The 21,241-nt window shown below is 40.7% G+C and overlaps 5 protein-coding genes across 7 annotated transcripts; 2 read left to right on the forward strand and 3 right to left on the reverse strand.

Annotated features, from left to right (window-relative positions):
• The first annotated feature begins 289 nt into the window (after positions 1-289).
• On the forward strand, positions 290-2,861 carry LOC111593414 (N-acetylglucosamine-6-phosphate deacetylase). Of its 3 annotated transcripts, none has more exons than XM_023306144.2 (4): positions 290-716; positions 1,173-1,441; positions 1,859-2,399; positions 2,467-2,861. In XM_023306144.2, exons 1-4 carry the CDS (start codon positions 491-493, stop codon positions 2,646-2,648), a joined length of 1,218 nt encoding a protein of 405 aa, XP_023161912.2. In that variant the 5' UTR covers positions 290-490; the 3' UTR covers positions 2,649-2,861. The 3 variants fall into 3 exon arrangements, with proteins under 3 accessions (XP_023161912.2, XP_023161914.2, XP_023161915.2); XM_023306146.2 differs by lacking the exon at positions 290-716 and adding an exon at positions 729-945; XM_023306147.2 differs by lacking the exon at positions 290-716 and adding an exon at positions 729-924.
• A 1,311-nt stretch (positions 2,862-4,172) lies between these two features.
• LOC111593440 (ras-related protein Rab-10) lies at positions 4,173-6,060 on the reverse strand. The gene is made up of 4 exons (XM_023306192.2): positions 5,620-6,060; positions 4,720-4,919; positions 4,564-4,653; positions 4,173-4,488 (listed from the first exon to the last, which is right to left on the reverse strand). The coding sequence occupies exons 1-4, from the start codon at positions 5,744-5,746 to the stop codon at positions 4,291-4,293; spliced, it is 615 nt and encodes a 204-aa protein (XP_023161960.1). The 5' UTR covers positions 5,747-6,060; the 3' UTR covers positions 4,173-4,290.
• Positions 6,061-6,287: 227 nt separating this feature from the next.
• On the forward strand, positions 6,288-8,785 carry LOC111593426. The gene is made up of 2 exons (XM_023306170.2): positions 6,288-8,057; positions 8,125-8,785. Exons 1-2 carry the CDS (start codon positions 6,375-6,377, stop codon positions 8,542-8,544), a joined length of 2,103 nt encoding a protein of 700 aa, XP_023161938.1. The 5' UTR covers positions 6,288-6,374; the 3' UTR covers positions 8,545-8,785.
• Positions 8,786-9,560: 775 nt separating this feature from the next.
• LOC111593464 (protein obstructor-E) lies at positions 9,561-14,172 on the reverse strand. Its single transcript, XM_023306226.2, has 4 exons — positions 14,023-14,172; positions 10,904-11,119; positions 10,591-10,785; positions 9,561-10,034 (listed from the first exon to the last, which is right to left on the reverse strand). The coding sequence occupies exons 1-4, from the start codon at positions 14,072-14,074 to the stop codon at positions 9,805-9,807; spliced, it is 693 nt and encodes a 230-aa protein (XP_023161994.2). The 5' UTR covers positions 14,075-14,172; the 3' UTR covers positions 9,561-9,804.
• A 3,053-nt stretch (positions 14,173-17,225) lies between these two features.
• On the reverse strand, positions 17,226-19,211 carry LOC111593431 (protein obstructor-E). The gene is made up of 4 exons (XM_023306177.2): positions 18,790-19,211; positions 17,902-18,102; positions 17,635-17,838; positions 17,226-17,553 (listed from the first exon to the last, which is right to left on the reverse strand). The coding sequence occupies exons 1-4, from the start codon at positions 18,839-18,841 to the stop codon at positions 17,276-17,278; spliced, it is 735 nt and encodes a 244-aa protein (XP_023161945.1). The 5' UTR covers positions 18,842-19,211; the 3' UTR covers positions 17,226-17,275.
• Positions 19,212-21,241: the final 2,030 nt, after the last annotated feature.

Below are 21,241 nucleotides of genomic sequence, written 5' to 3' on the forward strand. Positions count from 1 at the left end.
AATGCTAATTGCTATGTTCAAACTATCGTATAAAAGAGCTCAGACAAATGCTAATTGCTATATTCAAATGCAAATCGATTTATCATAAGCTGTGTACAGCCGTTATTCAGTTAAATGGTATGAAACCGCTTGGTATGGCAGCTGCACACATGTTTTGGTTTTGCTTTTTAGTACGCAGCGCACAGCTGTTAATATGTGCGTATGGAAAAAACAATGAGTTTTGAACATTTTATCAGCTGTGTGTGTTAGCTGCGTACTTACCTAGCTGGTCGGCTATTAAGTCGCGCACAGCGCCACACTGCAAAGCACTCAACATTTTGTCGCCGACAGGGACGCGGGCGTCGTGCCAGTGCGTGGTGTAATCTTTATTTCTTTTTGTATTAGTTATTCGTTTGTATATAAACACAATTGCTTGCTGAGCGTGTGGCTGTGTTCCTTTTTTTGTTGTTTTAGTTTTCATTTGTTGCTTTCATCAGCCACACCTAACGAAATGTCAAATACCAATAACTGCAAAAGCTTGCCTCATCAGTTAATTCAGTTCGTCAATTGCCGCTTAGTGCGTAATCATCAGCTGATCGTCGATGATCTATGGGTGCGAGATGGCAGAATCATCAATCCGGAGCCAGTTTTCTATGAGGAGCGGGCGACGGCGCACCAACGCATCGATTGTTGCGGTGCGATCATAGCACCAGGCTACATCGATTTGCAAATCAATGGTAAACAAGGGCAGTTACAGCTGAACAGCTGAAACAACTGGCATTTCACTTTTAATGCGTCGCCAAGGTCACATAATTTGCTTATATTAATCTAATCGCCGATCCGCCCACTGTACTGTAAGCACAAAAAGCGCGATTGTAATCATAAACGTTGAATTAGAGAGAACGAGATGCATGCAAAGCGATAATGGCGATGTGCAAATCAACGGTAAACAACTAAACGAAATCTGTAAGCACAAACGAACGACTGTTAGAGCAGTCTAGCTAGAGTAAACTTTATGCATGCTCAGCTTTTTATTCACATTGCGCTCTTCAAAGTGTTAGAGCAGTGCATAAAGACAGTTAGCTTGCATGCCATTTATTCATAACACCTAAGTAGGTACAGCACAGATAGCTGCAACTTATCCACTATTCGCATGCACGATCAAAATCGCTTTCTCTCTCTCTCTTTTGCAGGCGGCTATGGTGTTGACTTCTCCTACGACAAGGACACTATTGAGGAGGGCGTGCGCAAGGTTGCCACAGGTCTGATACGCAGCGGCGTTACCTCATTCTGTCCCACGCTCGTAACGTCACCCAATGATAGCTATCATACGATATTGCCGCATATACCACAGCGCATCGAAGGCGGTGCCGGCATTTTGGGCGTCCATGCCGAAGGACCCTTCATCAATCCACAAAAGAAAGGCGCTCACCCAGCCAATTGCATTCAGACTATTGACAATGTAAGTGAATGTTACTTAAGCTTCTCTCTTCCCTGCCAATATTGCTTAAGCTTCTCTGAGCTCTTTCAAAATTGCTTAAACTCTTCTCTTCACATTACTTAAGCTTCTCTTTTCATTTTGCCCAAGCTTTACTCATCTCTTGACATCTTCCTTAGGCTTCTCTTTTCTCATTAATAGAGCTTTTCTCTCCTCTCTCAATGCTGTTTACGCTTCTCTCTTCTCTTTCCAAAATGCTCAAGTTTCTCGCTCTCCTGTCCATATTGCTCCAGCTTCTCTGTTCTCCTTCTAAGTCCAATCTTCTCTTTACATTTTGTTTAAGCTTCTCTCCTCTCTTACTTCTTCTCTTCTTGCTTAAGCTTCTCTCTTTTCCTCTCTTTCAACATTGCTTAAACTTCTCTCTTCTCTTGTTTCTCTTAGGGCATGGACACGTTGCGCTCGACGTACGGATTGCTGGAACGCATTAAGATAATAACGCTGGCACCTGAACAGGTGAGCGATGCGAGCGTTATCGATGAGCTGGTAAAGGCAGGCATTACCGTCTCCTTGGGCCACTCGATGGCCACCTTGAGCGATGGCGAACGAGCTGTTCGGCATGGTGCGACCCTCATTACGCACCTGTTCAATGCGATGCTGCCGTTTCATCATCGTGATCCAGGATTGGTGGGCTTGCTAACCTCCGATCAGATACCGGCTGGTCATATTGTCTACTTCGGCATCATTGCCGATGGAGTGCATACGCACTCGGCTGCCCTGCGCATTGCCTATCGAACGCATCCGGACGGCTTGATCCTGGTCACAGATGCGATTTCGGCACTTGGCCTGGAGGATGGCGTCCATCACATTGGCCAGCTGCCGTTGGAGGTGAAGCAGGGTAAAGCTTTTATCGCTGGCACCGACACGCTCTGTGGCAGCATTGCGCCCATGGACGAGTGTGTGCGCATCTTCCAAAAGGCAACAGGTGAGTCAATCTCGAGTACTCAGCACTCGCCGCCAATCTCTCAATCAACTGTTCCCCTCTCATTCAGGCTGCTCTCAGGTGTTTGCCATTGAGGCTGCCACATTGCACCCGGCTCTTTGTTTGGGCATTGAGCGTGAGAAGGGAACATTGGACTTCGGTTCGGATGCTGATTTCATAATACTCAACGATGATTTACAGGTGCTGTCCACCTGGATAGCGGGCGAGCGTGTTTACAAGTGCAGCAACTAATGTAGCCCCGCCCACTTTACAAAATTCTCTTTGTTGCTCATTTTTCTTGTTTTGTTTTATTTTCAATTTTTTATTTGGATTAGATGACGCTTTAAATTGTTCTTTAATATTTAATCATTAAATCATTTGGTGTGGACAACTACGCTAAATCCATATACATGTACAAATAATAAGTATTACGAAAAAAAAACACATTTTATATTTATATAAATACACACACACACATACATACACATATACATATTTATGTGTATATAAGTGTGCGTGCTTTAGGCGCTTTGGCGTAAGCTAAGAAATGTTTTTACGCCATTTTTTGTTTCTTCTGTTAGATGAAAAAAAAATACAGTTAATCTTTATAAGATGCAGTCGGCTCGATTCCAACCTCACTTTTATATGCTCTTTCCTAACCAATAACAAAACGGAAAGCAAGTTGCAGCTAAGCTAACTAACGGTTAAACGCAAAAAAGCAGGCAGCCAATCAAAATGAAGTACTTGCAAGTATTTGTAGCATTACATACATGTATGTCTGTCTCTGTAAGTGTGTGTGTGCTTGCATATGCATGTATGAAAAAAATTGTTACAATTACATGTTACATGTGTGCCCGACAAAAGTTTAAAAAAAAACGCGTACACAAATTGTTGGCATTTTTTAAGTGATTTTTTCTTTTTTCGTTTCTTTGTGGTATTTAAGTAATTATCATATACATATACAATATCAAGTGTGTTGCTCTGTGTGTGTGTGTGTGAGAGAAGGAAAGAGAGTTTAAGTCGCATGTGCGTCCGTTTCAGTTCCGTCTGTTCCACTGTACGCTAAATAGGGCCGCATGCCACAAATGCGCGACATGCTAAAATGCACTTTTGTTTTTTTCTTTGCTTATCAATTTGCAGCTATCGCTGTTTCGTTTTCCACTTGGTTCGTTTCGTTGTGCGTTTACAAACGTACGCTGTATTGTTGTTTTTTTTTGGTTTTTTTTTTTTTTTTTTTGTAAAATTACTCCAAATTACATTTATACAATATTATAAAACTTTAGGTAGGTTCTTTCTTGGTTGTTACTGCTATTAGAATGTGTACGCGTGTGTGTGTGTTTGTCCAAGTTGATTGCTTGCATTGTATAATAGTATAACAGTTATATACTGCTGGCCTGCCGCTATATGGGGCTATGACACTTGTTAGTTTTGCTTTAAGTTGGTTTTATTTTCATTTTTTTTATTGCGCAGCATAAGATAGATGTCATTTGTGGAAGCGAGACAGGATGCGCATGAGTACCAGATAGATTGCAGGGTTGCCACCCAGTAGAAAACGCATTTGTTTAATTTTCATATTAGTTTGTTTTTGTTTTTCTTTTCTTTTTTTTTGTTCATAGAGTAATATTAAAGGAGCTATCAAAAAGTTATAAAAGAAACACACTCAAACACACACGCAGTTGCACGCACACAGTTAAGAAAAGCACTAGGTTTTTGCCAAGTTTGTTAAATATGTATATATCTATATATATATATATATATATATCATTTATGTATAAGTGTGGGTGTGTGTATGTGTGTGTGCATGTATGTATGTATGTATGCATGTATGTATGTATGTATGTTATAGATCACAAAACCAACCGTGAACGTTAAACTAACAGGTGTCATAACCCCATTACGCACAACATTTGCTGTAGCTCGTCGCTTTGTCGCTATTGCCGCGATCGATGACAACCCTTTCGGGATTCTCGGCCGATTCGCGGCCCGATGTTTTATCTAATATGGCCTCGGCAAGTTCACAAAATGCGCGGTCAATATTTATATTTGATTTGGCGGATGTTTCCATAAATCGTATGCTATGCTCCCTTGCAATCTGAACGTTAGAGAGAGATAGAGAGTATTTGTGAGAGTAATTCAAAAAATTTGTGTTTATGTATGTGTAATTTACCGCTTCGCCGCGCTCTTTGCTGACAACTCGCTTGTCCGACATATCGCACTTGTTGCCCAATATCATCTTCTCCACATCCTCATTTGCATGCTAAACCAAAGAGAGAGAGAGAGTGAGTAAGTGAGATCAGATGGAAAATTGATTGGGTTTGCTTACCTCGTCTATATTCCGTAACCATTTGACTATATTCTCGAAACTTTTCTCATTCGTTATGTCATATACAAGCATTATGCCCATCGCACCACGATAATAGGATGTGGTGATTGTGTGAAATCTCTCCTGCCCGGCCGTATCCCATATTTGTAATTTAATTTTTTTGCCCCTGAGTTCGACTGTTTTGATTTTGAAATCGATTCCTGCAAGGCAAACAACAATAACAATTAATCAATAGCAATAACGAGAGATCGTGTCACATATTCCAATTACAGCTATGACGTCACAAGTTGAACTGGTTTATCGTGTTGTACATTTGATAACAATTTATTTAGTTGGAACTTCGAATAATGCGTAGCCTTGTATGTGTGAATCATAACACACACTAACACACACACATACACATCAACTCAAGTATTTTTATATGTATGCGTCATTATTTATAATCCAGTTTACCAACACTGTGTACATTATATACCACTGAAGCGCCTAACCAACAACAGCGCGCCTTATGCAGGCAATGAGTGCGATTCATTAAGTCCAAAGGCTATCGCACGTATATATATATATATATGAATGTATATATAATATATATACATACATTATATACTCTACTATTGTAACGCAGCTTAGAGGGGAAATGTATTAAGCCAATGCCACGCCCAATACGCACACACAAGTGGCCGTGTCCTTGTTGGTTTTGGGCGCCGCCTACAAAACACACAGCCACACAAACATTGACAATTGACAATACCGCTTACCAACACTCACAAACACACACACACCAATTCTGCAGGTACATGCATACACATATACATATATATATTTATATATATATATATATATATAACTAAATATATATATATGAAGATATGTTAAGTGAGGACTGCGCCATTTACTTACCTATGGTCGATATAAATGTGGATGTGAATGCATCATCCGAGAAACGGAATAGTATACATGTCTTTCCAACGCCGGAATCGCCAATTAGCAGAAGTTTAAAAAGTAAATCGTACGTTTTCTTTGCCATTTCACGTTACGGCACTCGCACAACACACACACAAACGCACGCACCCACACGCACACGCACAAACACGCTCACACTTACACTGGCACTTGCACTCACAGGTTCTTTATAGAACAAAGCACATACGCATATACAGAGTGGACGACACAACTATGTCGATTGTATTTTGCCTTTGGTATGTTTTCTATTTGTTGCAATTTGCACGTAGCTTAATTGTCCAATCAAAAAATCGCTACAGAACTTTTATACGTTTTAAGCACTTTATTTTTCTACGCAATGCAATTGTTGCTGTTCACTTTAAGTGTGACCGCAGCACGAAATGAAAAAAATGCACACACCTCGTTTTCACGAGAATGCAACTCTGCCAAGCTCGCGACCTACATCAACATTTGATGCGTACTTAATTTGCACTACAAACTCACTTAAATGCATATATATATATAATCCAATAAATCTAGTTGTGCTAGAAGCTAATCTAGTATTTCGAACTATTTACCATCTTATCGATACTTTTTGTGCGGCAAGCAACTCTGTGTGCTGACGTTAATCAACACTGCAGTCGCGACATACATATAAACAAGGGTACACAATAAATAAATATAAATTGTAAACGTTTTGATTTGTGCACAACATGGATCTGGACTGGCAAAACAGTCTGACAGAGATCAAAGATCGTGGCCAATATCTGTTACATTCAGAAAAATGGGCCGATTGCCGCTTTCTCGTTGGCACACCGCCCAATCAACGAATTATATCGGGCCATAAGCTCCTTTTGGCGATGGCTTCGCCTGTTTTTGAGCGAATGTTTTTTGGGAATTTGCCGGATAAAACGGATCCGATCATAATACCCGATGTACAACCGGAGGCGTTTGAAGCGATGCTCGAGTACATCTATACGGATCGCATAACAATTGGCTCTTTCGATAAAGCCTGCGAGCTATGCTACGTGGCCAAGAAATATATGCTTCCACACGTGGTAACACGCTGCACCCACTTCCTATGGGCGGATCTGAGTCCAAAGAACGCCTGTCGTGCTTACGAGTTCGCCAAACTGTTCGATGAGCCGCGCCTCATGCAGAGCAGCATGGATCTAATCGCTGCCAACACCAGGGAAGTGCTCTCCGATCCCAGCTTCCTTGACATTGAAGTTTCCACTCTGATGGCCATATTGGATCAGCATCGTTTGAATATTGACTCTGAGTTGGATTTGTTCAACTGTCTGTTGAAATTTGCCAGCGAACGCGGCATTTTGAATGAAAATGGCAACGAAGAGGAGGCCAGTGGAAGTGGAAAATCTGCCGTCTGTGCGGAACAAGCAGCTGCAGCTGCCAATGATATGATCGAGGAGATCAAAATGGAGCCCGATGTGGCGGCCATGGTGCAGCATATGCACCAGGATGAGGATGTTGAGAGCTATAAGCAGCCCACTGGCAATGGCTCCGCCGGCAGCTCACCCATTCATCCAGCCAGCAGCAACTGCTCCTCATCGACATCGAACGCAAATGTTAGCGCTGTCATAGTCCACGATGATGTGGTGATCATTGACAGCGATGCGTCGGGCAATGCCAATGAGGAGGAGATGAACGCTGCCGAGGCAGCAGCCAACATGATCAACATGATGGATGCACAAAGAACGATCATGGATGGCGCCATGCTGAGGCAGGCTGTCAAGAAGATACGCTTCCTCACCATGACACCACAACAGTTTGCCGAGGGACCGGCACGCTCCAAGCTGCTCCAGCAGCACGAAGCCCTGGCCATACTTATCAAAATATCCAGTCCCACGTTGAACGATTGCAATATGCCGGAAGGATTCTGCGTGTCGCGGAGCACGCGCAATTTTTATGAGTCGGCGCATAGGCAGAGGGAGCTCAGCTCCTCATATCGGAGCAGCAATAATCCGAACGCGAATGCGTCCAACGGCTTTCCCGGCACCACCACGCGCACCAATCAGCCACTCTTCACACGACAACGCATCAGCGTGCCGCTCAACCTGGGCGCCAATGCCGGCGCAGCGGCAGCTGCTGCTGCTACCGTTGATCACCTGCCAAGCTATGGCTTTAGCTTCGGCGACGAGCCGCTTCCCTTGCCCAACGGCGCCGCCTTTGGCGAAGCCTACGACGGTGCACTTCCAGCCGCTGCTGCAGCCGGAGCAGCAGCTGCACCAGCAGCTGTTCCACCTGGCAACGATAACGATGTCATTGTCGCCAGCAATTCGCATCACGATATGACACGCTCCTACTGCATGCGCTCCATAGCCAGACAGTTCGATTATCGCAACACCAGCGTCACCGATTGTGGAGTCACCTTTCAGGTAGGCACGATGATCAGGCGATAATATACCTTTGAAAGCCAGCTAATTATGCTTTCTATCACTCAAGGTGGACACGAACATTTGGATATTGGGCGTGCAGGTGCCGACGCAGGTGCTTTGCGGCGAGCTGATGCATTCAGCTAGCTTTGCGGAGCGATACACTGAGGTGCTCTATGCCCACATACAGGACATGCACGGTTCGCGCATCACGTATACGCACTGTACGGCCAGGGTGCGGTACGATTCGCATTTGGATATCACATTCGACCGGCCCGTCTATATCTATCGCAACCAGATCTACAAGATCTACGTGGTCTTCAACAAAATGGGCTGGTATCCGATGTATTCCTGTGTGCCCGACACGGTCAGGCAGCGCGTCAAGTTCATGTTCAATGTGGGCAATCCGACGGAATCGGTGCGCGACGGCCTAATCTATGCAATTATATTCTCGACGCCGCAGGATCATGCGCGGCATTTGATCGATTGATTGTTAAGTGGCTGAACAACAGCAACAGCAACAACAACAATAACAAGCGATCAACGAATTTGAGATGTGATAGATTTTTGTTTCAACCTTCTTGCTTCCTTTCACGCCACTATTATTTTCGATAGCACAGTGAAGGCTGCCACCAACGGACGACTTTACAGCGTTACCCCTTCCTTTATTCTTCTAGATTTGTAGTCAGCTTCTGTTTTATTAATAAATATATATACACATATGAAAAGAACGAGAAAAAAAAACGGGCATTCGGGCTGTAATGGCGTGTGTGTGCACAGGGTATCTGCTAGTCATGCACTGCCGACTAAGGCACTCCTCTCTGTTCTTTATACAGTTGAGCTTGTATCTGGAATGCTTGAAACCGAATCTCGAGCGGCGCTCGAGGTGTCTTGTAGTCGAGCATTCCCGCCTTCTCATGACTTTTGACTAGTAAACTCTAAGCTCCTAGTAAGCTTTAAATAGATTCTTAATAGACACTCTAGTTAAATATCATATAAGTTATAGATACTTTTGTCTATTGTATAGTTGATTGAGACACTTTCTATCAAAAATTTAGTTTTTGCCTACATTAATTTAGCTTGTTTTCCAGATACCTCGATTATAATTAAGACAAAATTTTACATATATATATGATATCGGGGTATGCTTATATAATACTAGATAGATTAAAAGTGTTTTAGATTAGATTAGATATCTATAGATATATATACCTCAATTGAAGTTCAGCTAAATAGATCTTATATATCTTTGATATACCCCAGTAACTCTTTCGGCCTGCCAGTGGCAACTGTGTTTGGAGGCTTCCTTTAAGGCCTCTTCTAGGCTTAGCCTTAGCTTCTACAGATACAATTAAAAATATATGTCTATAAAGAAGTTGTGGTTTCAAAAATATTACAATAAATAAATTTAAACTTTATTGCATTTAGAGCTCAATTGGAAAATAACAAAATATAAAAGAAATATACAAAAATTATGTAAATTGATGAAGAAAAAAACAGATTAAGATTATCGATAATTATTGCAATATTTGATGCAAGGACATGGGCGCAGAGCCAGAGAGCAGGTGTGCAAAAGGAGGGAGAGAGCGAGACAGATGCAGATAGAGAGAGAGACAGAGAGGGAGGGATGAAGGAGAGAGCGACAGCGAAGCTTTACATATGTACAGTTGAGTGTGAGCTGCTTTGTTGTTGAACTGTATCTTCTTCTTCTTCTTCATGTTCAATTCATTTTGGAGCGGCTACGGTCACACTATTTGCCATAGTTGGCACAGCCACCGCTGGCATACTCGGGCTCCTCGCAGGTGAGCGTGTGCTCGTCGAACACCTTGTCCTCGCCGCAGCTAATCAAACGTGGATAGCCCTCGACGCAGGTAATCAAGCGATGGCAATCGCCCTGCACGGGGAACCGGGGGAAGGGCCAAAAGCGCGCGGCCACCGAATTGGGATCGACTTTCGTGGGACACTTGAAGCCAACGACAGCTGGAAGAGAAATCAAGATATATTAAATAGAGCTGGGCGTTAATCGATATGTATCGATCACTCAATAATGTTCGATTCGCATTGTAGTTCATGAACAATTGATGAGAATCGTCAGATTGTTAGATTGTTAGTCAAATGAACTATTCATAGTTCAGTTCGTTGATTCAATTAGTTCAGTAGCTCATTAAATGATCCATAGTGTTTGTAAGCTTATAAATGGTTCGCATTGATCAGCTAATAACTTGCTGATTCACTTGTGATCGATAGCTGATTGGCTCAAAAGAACGTATAGTTCATGAACAACTCAACTCTGATCACTGATCACTGATCACTGATCACTGTTTAGCATTAAGTAGCTCATTTGAATAAGTTGAGCTGTCTGATCATAAGAACGTTATGCTAGAAATGCTGTTCAGCCACATAATATATATATATAACTGATCAATATCAGTGATCAGTGAGTTGAACTAGTTCACTTGAATAAGTCATGCAATGGAACTGTTTCTTAGATCGCAATTGCAGCTGTTATCTTGGGCTATCTAGCTCGGTCACTCACCCTCGGGATTGCAGTGGTCCAGCAGCTGATCGGGCCAGTTGCAGCCATGGATGCGCTCATCGTACGCTAGGCCCGCATCGCAGTCCTGTTCGTGGGGCTCGCCGTGGGCGCATTTGATGTAGGTGGTGGAGCACTCCTTCGAAACGGCATACAGACCAAATTGATACTCGCAGCCAGGTGTCGAAATGGGCGTGGCTAAGGCAGGGAAAGGGGACAAAGAAAATGCGACAGACAGAGAGAGAGAGAAAGAGAGAGAGAGAGCAATTAATATCTCTAACTGAAATCGTATTCGTATTTCGAGCTCGTTACTCACGATCCCAATGACGACCCTTGCAGTCGACCGCCCAGTTGTAGTTGCAGTGATTGTGGACCGCGCCTTTGCCGTCGAAGAGCAGACCGTTCTCGCACGTCTCCAGGGTCAAGGTGCCATTGGTGCAGAGGAAGAACTGATCACAGTTCTCGGTGTGGGCGTAGGCCTGCACGCCATACTTCTCGGGGCATTCGGGTGTGCCAACAGCCAGAGCATTTGCTGTAACATGATTAGAGATCGTTATCGTTATCGACAATCAATAAAAATATCGATATTTTCATGTTGCTTTGATAAATTTACATAACTTAACTGTGAATAAATAACTGTCGTTATCGTTATCGATCGCTGAGTATTTATAAACAATTTCGCCCTAAGTATACATATTTCCATCCACATGTCATGCCAAATAATGAATCGCAACGCTCAAGATGCTGAATTCGTTATCGTTATCGATAGACATACATATTGCGGGAAGGCAGACTTATCGAGCCTAATAAAATGATCCACCCGGTGATCTCATTTTACTAAATCAATGTTGGTCTATTGAACTTCAATCAATTTATCGATAACATTTAAAAAAGTTGCGTCGATAACTCGACGGTTTTTCAATTAGCAGTATATCGATATTGTTATGTACATGCGCTATCGATATACATTTATCGATATATATATATATATATATATATATATATATATATATATATATATATATATATAAATGTTTAAGATTATCGATTTTTCGACAAACTAACGACAACAGTTATATCAGCTAATTTCAAACTAATGCGATTTAGGGTCATGCTAACTTTTTTCTATAAATCTTGTTATCGATAGTGCTTATCGATTATTAATCGATATCTATAAATTTCATTTTATAGATCCCTATCGGTTTTCAACATTTGTTATCGAAATAGTTTGTTGTCGTTAAATGTGTGTTATCATTATCGCTGGCGCCGTCATCACATTGTCCCGCACTTGGGGAAGTGTCGCCATCATTGCCATTCCCCACCGATGCCAATGGCCATTATTAAACTTGAAAGCGCGCACTTCCTTCCTACCAAGCAACTGGCAACTGGCAACTGGTTTCGCTAAGTGTGTTGCTGTCAGTGTTGCAAGTGCAAGTGTTGTAAGTGCTGTCAGTGTGCGTGTGAGTGTGAATGTGACAAGCTTACGGCTTACGGCTTTCGAGCATCTTCGCGTCTAGCGCCGGCGCCGGCGCTGGATGATGTAACCGAAGCCCAGAGACTGGCGACGTGTGATTTGCCTCGGGCAACGGGTTAAAGCACCGCAAACTGTTTTCATTTTCATTTACAGTTGCTGCTGATTTGTACGGTATTCGCAACTGTTTATGCATTTGCTTAACACTAGCTGAGATTTCCGGCAATTAATTTACCAACACTTATCGATAATTTGCTGTCCAAAAAAGCGTTTTTGCCAACCAAAATCAGTTTTGACTTTTTTAACGTTTTCGAATTTTTTTTTTTTATTTTTCGCTTTCAGTTTCGTCACTTCAACCTTTTGAAGTCGAACGAAAACTCGTTGGGCCGACAGCATTTCGAGACTTTGTGGCTTTTGTTTTTTATTTATTTATTTGAGCTCTAGATTTTATAATATTTAATGCGATTAGGTCTAATTATGAACTGGTTTGACGAGCCAAGTTCTGCTTTGACTTTGAAGCATTTAAATGTTTGGCATTTGTTTTAATTAGGGTTCGAATATGTATAATAAATACAAAATACACTGCACAAAAAAGGTGTGTATGAAGCTGAAATGCACAGAAAACCCGGGTGGTAAAACTTGCACGAAATAAATTAAGATTTCAACTCAGTTCCAGCATTTGCCAAAATACACTGCAACAAATAGCTCCTATTGCAACTGCTTTCTAAATATTAATATGTTATTTAGTATATTTAATCGTATTGTATTTATATAATTATTTATTTATTTATTATTATTTATATAATTATTTTTTTTTCGTAAATTTCTTAGTTTTATTTCTTGCAGTGTAGCGAGAAAAAACCTATATATAAACTATAAGCTCTTCCTTGGGCGCATTTTAAAAGTATTTTTGTACTTTTACGCATTTATTCAGTGCAAAAAAGCTGCATTGCAAAGTCTATAATTGAGTCACAGTTTAAATACTTTTTTCTCAGTGTACTTAACTTGCTTGGAGATAATAAAACAACAGTTAGCTGTATAGCTGTATATCAATATATACTGTTTTGATTCTAAAACTTTGAACTTTGACATTATTTTTGTCAGTGTACATGATTTTTCTAAATAACAACCTACTATAACTTCAAAAGCTGAGTTTCAACTCAAGTTCAAGCTTAATTTTGCAACCTAACATACATATTTTACAGTGTACAACTCTAAAACTCTAAGATCCTTAATTATATATGGCATAAAAATAGCTTTAATTGGAACTATAATATTTTCGTAATTAATTTCAGCTTGTTTCGAGCTTAGTTTAAGCGATAAGCTACATTTCTCTCAGTGTACCACGGCCATCTAGACATGGTCTGAGCACACAGCAGACAACTGGCTCAACAAAAGCAAAAGTAATAAACGATCAGCTATTGGAATACTGGATCTGCATGCCAAATGAGCTTGAGAATAGGTACGAACGTTGTTGTAATGGGGCGTATTTGAACGCTACAACCCCCTGCCACCTGCCACCTGCCCAATGCCCCCTGCACACTGTAAGCTGTTCAGGGTTAAACGACGGCGAGTTGCTGCTGCTGCAGCTAATTGGAGCAGAAAGCGGCGAGAGGGCGAATTGAAGCAAATCTTTGGCATAGCCTTGAAGCCAGCTGACAGCAGAGAGATAAATTCAATTCGAGAACAAACAGAAAGGAAAAAACCAAAAATAAAGAAAAAAAAAAAAACAAATTAGAAAAAGGTGCCATTCCATTCCATTCCAGTTCAGTGCTTGCAATTGGCTATTTATATTTCTTGCAATTATTTTTTGAAAGTAAAAGCTCGGCTCAGGGCTTAGCACGCAATGGAAGGGGTTGCGCTAATGCCAAATATGAGCATTCCAGTTGGCATTCCAGAGACCACAGTGTGCACATAACAACAGTAACAGTAACGGTAACAATAACAAAATGGCGGCTACTTACCGTAAGCAATGAATGCCAGGATCAGGACGCAGCTCAATTGGGCGCGTTGCATGTTTGCGGCGAATTCGAACAGCGAATAACTGAATAACCGAACAACAGCAACAGCAATAGCCGAAAATGGCAAGCAGGCGACAAAAAAAATTTATTCAAAAAAATAAACAAAAATAATAACGACAACGGCAAACAACAACAATAACAATGGCAATGGCAACGGCAGCGTTTCAATTTGAATTCAACAGCGCGACACTTGAAATTCCGCTGCACGTTTTAACGGTTACGCGTTCCAAACTCAACTGAAAAGATTTATACCGCGCTCAAGAAGAAGAAGCAGCAGCAGTGCCAGTAGCAGCAGCAGCAGCAGCGGCGCCGGCCGTAACAGCGACAGCGGCGACAGCAACAACAAAGTTTTGCAAAGCTTTATTTTTGGCGTTTCGTATTTGAATTTAGTTGCGGAGCAGCGCTGTGGATGGGAAGGAGGAAGTGAGGAGGGGGGAGGGGGAGAGCGCTATGCGGTGGGTGGTTGCTGGGCATTAAAAAGGGGTCGACAGGGGCAGAGGCTATGCGGGCGCAAGTACTTGTGTTCGTGTGTGTGCAGGCACTTAGGCAAGGCATATCATGCGTGTGTGTGTGTGCGCGCGCACGCGCACCGTTTGATCGAACAATTTGTGGTACAAAAACAAAAATGCAAAACGTGATTTGGGCTCTTGCTGCTGCTGCTGTTGTTGTTGTTGCAACTGGCAACATGTGTGATTGAAAGTAAAAGGCAAAGCTCGAGCAGCCCGTAAGCTTACCATTCATTGATTGCATTCGGGCCGCAGGCTTCGTGTCTCGGCTAAGCTACGTCGTCATCGTCATCGTTGCTTTTTTTTGTCTGCATTGTGTTTGCGTTCGTCTTGCCGATTACCGTTACATTGTTAACTATTGCAACACTGTGCGCCGTCGCTGCTTGCTGTTGTTGTTATTGTTGCTGCTGCTGTCTGTGTGGCCAGCGACGATTGCGTAACGTAACTTAGTCCGCTGCACTTCGTTTTAGCAGCCGAGCATAGCGACTGCATCGTCAGATTTGCCTTTGCAAACTTAACTGCATGTAAATGTGTGTGTGTGTGTTATAAATGTGTGTGTGCATACGAGCACTTCTTTGCAATAATATATACATATACACTATTTTATATATATTTGTACATATATTTATATACATATTATATTATATATATATTATATATGATACAAAATATAATTATATATACATATGTAAGGGTATTCAAAAGTCAGTATGCTTGTTTCTTTCTGTCGACTCTTAACCCGTTAGTGCCCAAATGCAATTAACGGTTATTGTGTTTTTGTTGACAATAGGTTAATAAAGCGCGCTCAGCTTGGATGGGAGAAGCAGAGGAAGTGAGGAAGAAAAGAAGACGGAGGAGTTGAGCAAGAGTAGGGGGAAACGGTATCCATTTCATCATGGGATGCGAATAGATTAAGTGTGCGAATTGTGGATATATTATTATCGATTTGTCCTCGATTTGCTCGTAATTAACAGACACATATATATATATATATATATATATATATATATGTATATCTTTTACATATGCTAGATAATTAATGGAAGGAAAATACTAGATAAACAAATGAAGAAAAACAACAATTGGCATTATTTCAAGTCTTGTTATTTAATCGAATGAGTTGGCAAATGGAAATGAACTGATTGTTGTTGTTGTTGTTGTTAGCGTTGTTGTTGCTGGCGTTGTTGCTGTGAATGTTGCGATCACTCGGTGATCTGGAAAGGGAGTCACAATAGAAAATGGGGTAACAAATAAGAAAAAGAAAGGGAGGATAACATAGGGAAATGAAGAGAGAGAGAGCGTTAGAGCAACTGGGAGAGATATAGAGAAATAGAGCGAGAGAAAGTGAGTGAGAGAGAGAGAGAGAGAGAGAGAATTCAATAGAAGTAGACAGAGATAGAGACAAAGAGAAAGAGAGAAACAGAAATGGACAAAGAGAGACAAAGAAAAAGATGGAGAGCGAAAGAGATGATAATCAGAAGTAGGATGTATATATAAATATATATAGAGATAGATACATAGAGAGAAAGTGAGAAAGAGGTAAATAGAGATCAAAAGAAGTTAACAGCGAAAAGGAACAAGAGAAGAGAGAGAGAGAGAAATGAAGCATGAGTGAACAATTGCAAAGTGATATAGACGTTGGTATATAGTATCTTTACAGTTAAGTTAAGATGATATTAAAAAGACTTAGCTATGAAGAAAACGTAACGATATGAAAGATAAACAAATGACCTCAGATATCAAAAATGTTCATTACAGATATGAGAGCAATATGGGATAGGCCATGATCAGTTCTGGAAAGGAATTATTATAAGTAAAGAGAAGTTATGAGAATAATATATCAAAATAGATAGAATATAATAAAAAGTATAGCCTAGAATGAAGGCTGGTCAGATAAACACGAGATAAAAAATCAAGGATCAAAGATCAATAAACAAAGATGAAAAGGCAAAGATCAAAATAGATGAAGAAAAAACAAAGTGGTTAAAAGAAAATCAGAATAATGAAACATATCGAACATTATAGTATGTATGTAATCAATAGATACGATGTTTGAGAATGGGGAAAGAATAGTATAACAGATTGTAATAGATAGATAGATAGACAGATAGTTTATAGAAAACAGTTTATTATTTTTTATTTTTGTTTTTGTTGTTTTTTTTTTTTAAACAAAGAGGAAATATGTACACAACGATAGAATAGTTAAAGAGCACAGATAAAGGAAATGCGGAATATAAAAGAGAAAGATAGAGAGGGAAAGTATGTGTGTTTAAGAAAGGGAAAAATAGAAAGTGTAACTCGTTGCAAAAAAATAGCGAGTCAAAAGTAAAGAAATTAAGGAGTCGTGCGTCAAAGGTAACGAATAGCGAGTCAAAAGGAACGAGTAGTGAGGCCAAAGTTATATAAGTAACGAGTAGCGAGTCAAAAGTAACGAGTATCGAGTCAAAAGTAACTAGTAACGCTTTGCGAAGAGGCTAGCAACGACTTTGAGTTTAACTGACTAAAACGCGCGTCCATCAGCTATCCTGTCAGTCCGTCCAAGTGTAACCGAATGTGTGTGCGTGTGTGTGTGTGTGTGTATGTGTGAATTTAACTCTGCATTAGACGCGCGCAAGAATGGGGCGTATATATTTTGTTTTGTTTTTTTTTTTTTTTTTTAATTTTTATGGTATCGGCGGATGAGATGAAGCTCAGCTCCTGGCTGCAGGCTTCTTATTATCATCGTCGCTGGTATCCTTGTACCAGTCCTCGCAGCCTGGCACATTTTCGGGCGCATCGCACATCTCTGTCTCATCGTTGTAGACCTCGCCCAGCTGGCAGCCCAAGTCTCTGGGATCCTCGCCGTTTAAGCAGACATAGAACTTTTGGCAATCGGTGGGATGAGGATATTTCGGATGGGTGACAACCTGGCCGCGCGCATCCATTTTGGGCTGATCCTTGGGGCACGAGAAGCCGCTCGCCGTTTTTTCTAAAGTTACGAGCAGAGAGTAAAAGAGGGACAATGGGTAAATTTTGCTTGTCATTTGATTTTAAGGAATTCTCCACTCACTCTCTGGATCGCTGCAGCCTTCACGCTTAGCCGTATCCGGCCAGACGCAGGTGCCGGAATATTCATCGAAGTGCAGACCAACGGTACACTTCATTTCCAAAGCATCGCCATTGATGCAATTGTAAAAGATGTTGCAAATGCTCGCCTCCGGATGGGCAAAGAAACCATTTTTGCGCGGACAGAACTTTGTAGACTTGGGCTCCTCTATAGTATACATATACACACATATATATTAAATATTTACTGGATATTTGTGCGATTACTTACGCAACAATGTGCGGTCCTCGCAGTCCACATTGAAGGGCTGATCGCATTTGTTGATCTTGCGGTTCAATGGATCGAACACAAGGCCATCTGCGCACAGTTTTGGCGTGGCCACACCTTCATCGCACTGGTAATATTTGTCGCATTGCTCTTCATCGGCAAATTGGCCATTGGGCTTAGGACATTCAAATTCGCCAGCAGCGCCTGCGTAAAGAGAGAGAGAGAGAGAGAGAGTTCATTAAACTGTTGCCATGCTTTCACTAAGACCTCGGTTTCCTGCTTTTCAAAAGTGTAACAGCAGAAAAAAAAAAAAGAAACAACTGATCGATTGATCGATTGGATTTTTTCTCCATTTTTTATTTATCTCATTTTCCTGTTTGCGGTTGCATAAGCGCACGCCCAGTCCCAGTCCCAGTTCCAGTTAACAGTTGAACAGTTGCCAGTTCCAGTTTCAATTTTTCATTCCAGCGCCAGCCGGTTTAACGTTTACCCGTTTCGCGCCCCTTCCACCTTTGCCATCTCCATCCCACACACACACACACCCATTAAATCCATGCAAATGGCAACTTAAATGTCAGACAGGGTCGACCCATGGCATATAAAAGAACGCAATGCAATACACATAATTATGTATATACAATATATATATATATATATATATATATATATAGCTATTCAATTGCAAAGCCAGCATATACCGTTAGCTAACGGACACAAGCTGTTAGCTGCGAGCACAGCTGCGCACACTAATGCAAACACATGCGTACACACATGCGTAGCCAATGCCAAGCTGATTAGCACAAAGTTGCCAATACGAGATCTTAATTTATTTATATATTTACATGTTTTTTTTCCATAAAATTTAAAATTAATGTATATTTTGTCACTCACTTGTCGCCGCCACACAAAGCATCACAGCAATGGCACATAAAAATAATTTCATTTTGTTTCTTTGATTTACAACTAAATTTATAAAAAAAAATATATGTACGCTCCTTAAAGCAGGAGTTGGAAAAAAATTATGGTTCCTTTCTGCGGCCAACTAAATCGCGACTTAAGCGTGCGATGGTTAAACTTAAACTAACAACGGAACGCCAAAGAGGCGCACTTTTCAAGACTTTTTTACCGGCAACAGCGCAACGGCTAACGCGGCGACGCCAGCAGCGCCGTTAACGTCGAAACGTTGGCGACGATGATGCTTGGGCGCAGGCGCTAAGCAATAGCCTGGAAGATGGCGGCGGTGGCGGCGGCAGCGCTGCCCGAAGCACAACGGGGCAGCGAAGAAAGGCAAGGCAAAGGCAAAGCAAAGCTGTAATGAAGCAAGTAAATACATACATTTGTTTGTTTGTATGTAAATACATGCGCATATCTGTAGATATGTGTGTATGCACGGGAGTGTGTGTTCAATTTGTATGTGACTGATGAAAAAATGAAAATAAAAGAGCTAACAAAAACAAATAATAAAATTCATATGCGCCAACGCTTTAACCGAAACTTTGCCGGGTTAACGACGTGCATGCAAATGCTTCGACAATTTACAGCAATAAAAAAGTCCAAAATAACCAAAAAAAAAAAACAACGAAAATCAGTTAAGTGGACAAAAAAAGCAGACGCAAATGGAAGACAAAAGCCACAAAACCTTTCAAATCGCAGCCATAACAAAAGTGCAGCTGTATATGTATGTGTGTGTGTGTTTGTCTTTCTGCATGCACAAGTGGCAACACTTTATAAATAAATAAGTGCACTGCAGCCTTTCTCTTGCATGGTCAGCCTTGCCAGATGCCAGGACACATTTGCCTTGCTGCAAACTTAAAATGGCGAGAACCACATTTATATATATATATACATATATACATTTATATATATATATATCTATATGTCAAAACAATCAGATATATCTGTGATTAACGAAATATACATAATATACATATATGTAAATGCGATTATATGCTAAATATGACGCACACGCAATGCCCCGAAAAGAAAACAACAAAAACCCGTTGTCCTTGGGCAGCCGGCAAAACAGCGCAAGTTTGTTAAAAACAAAAAAAAAAGTTTTAAAAAAAGAAAAAAAAAAATGGAAAACAGGCTGACCCAACCTATAAAGCAGTTAGCAACTAGTTAAAGTTAATTTAATATAAACATACACATACACATACACACGTAACTTTTACTCTCGTTCGAGCCACATACAGAAAACAGCAAAAAAAATGGCAGTCTGGCAACTTCGAGCGGCTTCTAAGAAAAAAAAACAACATTTAAAGTGAGCAATTTAATTGCAAATTATGCGCGTTTCGAATTGTAGATATCATTATAAAGCGTTTCCCTATAGCGACACACAGATATACTAAGTTTTATATACAAACACACAAATACATCTGCATACAAACCGCTTTTGCAATTAGCAAAAAAAAGAGCCATTGAAAAACTGTTAAAAAACACTATTTGTTGTTGTAACTTCTGACAGATGCGCTGATTTATCATGAACAACAGCATCATTATTGGCATTATCATTATCAAGTTGCTGCTTGGTAAGATTTTGTAATTCAAGGTTTTTTTTAGCTTAAGAGAAAAAGAAAAAGCTTCAACGTTAATTTGGCTACCAAAATAATCAACAAGTTTGCTCTAAGCACAAAATAATCGACTAACGGTTACCCAACACATCAACTCTAACCTCAATTTCTACTGCACTCTAACCATCCTATGAATCAGTAACTATATGAATTTAACATAAGCATAACATGAACTGAACGACTAACAGATACCCTGGCAAACTAGCCTCTTAGCTCTAGAAACAAAACTAACCTTACTTATTGGCTTACTCTAACCTCACTTTCATATTTTGATTTGCATAAATATTAGGAACAAATAGATCATACCCCTTTTGTAATCAGATTGTACAGGGTATTGACCATCATCTGCTTTGGCGATTCACACAAATGAGTTAATTTTTAAAGGGGATTACGAAATCAATGCATATGCAATTTATAGGTCATCCAGTTTTTTTTCTGTTTTGTTTCTTTTACAAAATCAAGATGCGCCAACCCAAATAACAGCTAATTGATGAAGAGGAAGAGGACCAGAGACAAAAATATCAAAGAAATATGCATATGAATAAAAAGTTGACAGAGAAAAACAAACTTAAAGGCAGGGCTGGCAGTCAAAAGTGAACGAACCGCCAACTATGTCAAAGTCAAAGTGTGTGTGAAAGTGTGTGTGTGTGTGTGGGTGCCATAAGGTAGAGCTGACTATTAACTCTCTTCACATGGCATTTGTTGCCGTCAGGTCAGCTAAAACAATTAGCAGTTAATTACAAACATACATACATATGTATATGAAGGGT

Source organism: Drosophila hydei, unplaced genomic scaffold (assembly GCF_003285905.1).
Source record: "Drosophila hydei strain 15085-1641.00,03,60 unplaced genomic scaffold, DhydRS2 tig00000349-arrow-arrow-pilon, whole genome shotgun sequence".
NCBI classification, from domain to species: Eukaryota; Metazoa; Arthropoda; class Insecta; order Diptera; family Drosophilidae; genus Drosophila; species Drosophila hydei.